At 52.7% G+C, this 2,574-nt stretch overlaps 1 protein-coding gene across 1 annotated transcript in view; it reads left to right on the top strand.

The window, feature by feature from the left end:
- Nucleotides 1-1,538: 1,538 nt before the first annotated feature.
- pde4dip (phosphodiesterase 4D interacting protein) overlaps nucleotides 1,539-2,574 on the top strand; it is a 44,628-nt gene continuing 43,592 nt past the window's right edge. The window contains exon 1 of the mRNA XM_083648327.1: nucleotides 1,539-2,574. This exon is cut by the window's right edge and continues 316 nt beyond it. Coding sequence (XP_083504453.1) covers nucleotides 1,562-2,574 — 1,013 coding nt within the window. The 5' untranslated portion in view covers nucleotides 1,539-1,561.

Below are 2,574 nucleotides of genomic sequence, written 5' to 3'. Positions count from 1 at the left end.
AATGGACTAGTCGATCATTTTGAAACTCATTTTATAGTCTTCCTTGACACTATATAGAGCAGCTGAGAAGCCTCATGAAATAGACCTACTCCAAATGCTAGAGAACAGTTCCAGGAATCAAACATGGTTATTAGAATGAACTAGAAATACTCAGTGCAGCAAGGGCAGGGCTCGGCTCAATAAACCCCCGTCCCCAGTTAAATGGTACGGTCCAACCTGGCCACGCTTCTGCGCTTACAATGCAGAGAGGAGGAAAACGCGAAGAGCCCTCACTCTGCCACTACTTTCACAATCCCATAAAGAAAATCGCAAACCGGAGCTTCTGTCCTGTCTTGTGTTTTAAAACATTGACTGAACGGTAGCGTTTAGCGAGTTATGGCTCTCTTATAGATTCCCTGTACCTGCGAAGGTTAACATCCGCGAATTTATGCCCATTTTGCTAACTACCGAATTATTCCGCTTCCTAAATATAGACGATCTTTGATTCATGTCAACGTTGCCATCTCGGTTCATGTGAATGTCTCATCCGTGTTAAAGCGCCTGGGACAACTGACACCCTCTCCCATCCTCATCCGATGAACCGCTGCTATACGAGTCGAGAGCGGATAACGGGAACGGGAGAATCTCCGGCGAATTATCATTTCCAAAACGTCGACAGGACAAGGAGACATCTTTTTTTTAACGGGAGAATTCCGTGTTCGTGTCGGATTATAAATGTTTTTTGCTGCGGGCGCGACAGAGATGCTGTCATGTAAAGAAGAGACGTACGTCAGTGATCTGAGCTAGAGAACACTACGATCGATGACATCAACGGTGGATCGCCCCCCCCCCCCCTAAAGGATCCAGTGAAGGTTTCAACGAAATAAGGGCAGAAATCATGACAGTTTACTCGGGCAACAGTTCCATCGAGGAAGTGAAACTGTAACCCATGACACCGAGATTCATCCATATCCGTTCTGCGCACAAATCAAGCGCTTCTTCATTGAATTGATTGCTTGATGTGATTGACGGTGATTTGTCTTTTTTTTTATAATACGGAAGAAGAATTGCACCGATGCTGCTGCTGGCTTTATCTGCGGTAGTCATCTCCATCATACAGTAACCTGCCGTTTGGTCGGTGTGAAAGCGTAGGCTGACCCACGTGGCTTCCTTGTTATTGATCGACCCTTCTGAATACGTGTATTGTTGTTCCGCTGCCCCTGTGGCTGACTGCCAAGCCCGTTAGAATGAGTGATGAATAGTCTGCTTGTTTGTTTGGATGCGGGAGGTCATTCAGTCTGTCGCACCTGCAAAGGCTGGTGGTGCTGCACTACACCTGCACAAATAAGCTCCAAGACAAGGAGGTGACAAAAATATACTGTATTTAATATTTTTGGATCAGAAGAACTTTTGATTTCATCCCACCTACCAAAACAAGTCTCACACCTCTTAAAGAAATGGGTTTTTCAAGCATTGTGCGCCCCTCATAATTATCACATTTGCACGTGCTGCTGATGTCTTCCGGATAGAGTGAACCTACTGTAACCATATATCTCGAGCGCCCGAGCAAAGCTCTCCTGTGATGCTGGACATAGTGAAGATGAAGGAGGTGTGTAGGATCTGTGCCCGCGAGCTCTGCGGCAACCAGCGCCGATGGCTCTTCCACCCGAGCTCCAAGCTCAACCTGCAGGTGCTGCTGTCCCACGCGCTGGGCTGCGAGCTGAGCCGGGACGGCCGCGGTGAGTTCGCCTGCTCCAAGTGCGCCTTCATGCTGGAGCGCATGTACCGCTTCGACACGGTGATCGCCCGCGTGGAAGCCTTGTCCCTGGAGCGCCTCCACAAGCTGCTGCTGGAGAAGGACAGGCTGAGGCAGTGCATCGGCGGCCTGTACCGCAAGAACAACACCACAGGCGACGGCGGCGAAGCGACTCTCTCGGGGTCCAGTGTGGGAGTCGGGACAGAGGGAGGCTCGGAAGACTGTCCCGTAGTAGTGGATCTCTCTGCCCTGCAGGAGGCGAGATATTTGGAGATGATCCAAGACGATCTAACTTACTCCGTGTACGAATCGTGGGCCGATAAAGAGGACCCCGCCCTAGACCCTCAGCCCCAACATCAGCACCACCACCACCAGTGCCCAGGATCAGACTCCCTGCCTGGGCAGAAGCCAAGACGCTGCAGGGGCTGCGCGGCGCTCCGCGTGGCCGATTCGGACTACGAGGCGGTGTGCAAGGTGCCCCGCAGGGTCGGAGGTCAGAGGAGCACTTCCTGCGGACCGTCCACCCGCTATTCGGCCGGCGCCACGGGGGGCGACGACGACCCTCAGACCTTCTCTGGAGGGTCAGACGCCACGACCATCGCCTCCGAGTCCCCTACGGCCGGCCCGGAGAGCGACAGGACCTTGTGTGAGAGAAGTCCCGGCTCCACATCATCTATCGAGTCACTGGACACTGCCGTGGACGTGGTGGCCTGCCCTTCTCCCGCACACCAAGAGAGGGATGAAGCTGAAGAGGAAAGAGGAGCAACAGGAGAGAGAGATCCAGAGGCTCCAGGGAGAAGAAGGGACACCGTGTGGGACAAGCTCCCCAGTGAATGCTC

Source organism: Poromitra crassiceps (assembly GCF_964638095.1).
Source record: "Poromitra crassiceps genome assembly, chromosome: 12".
Lineage (NCBI taxonomy): Eukaryota > Metazoa > Chordata > Actinopteri > Beryciformes > Melamphaidae > Poromitra > Poromitra crassiceps.
This window is presented reverse-complemented; position numbering and strand designations above follow the sequence as displayed.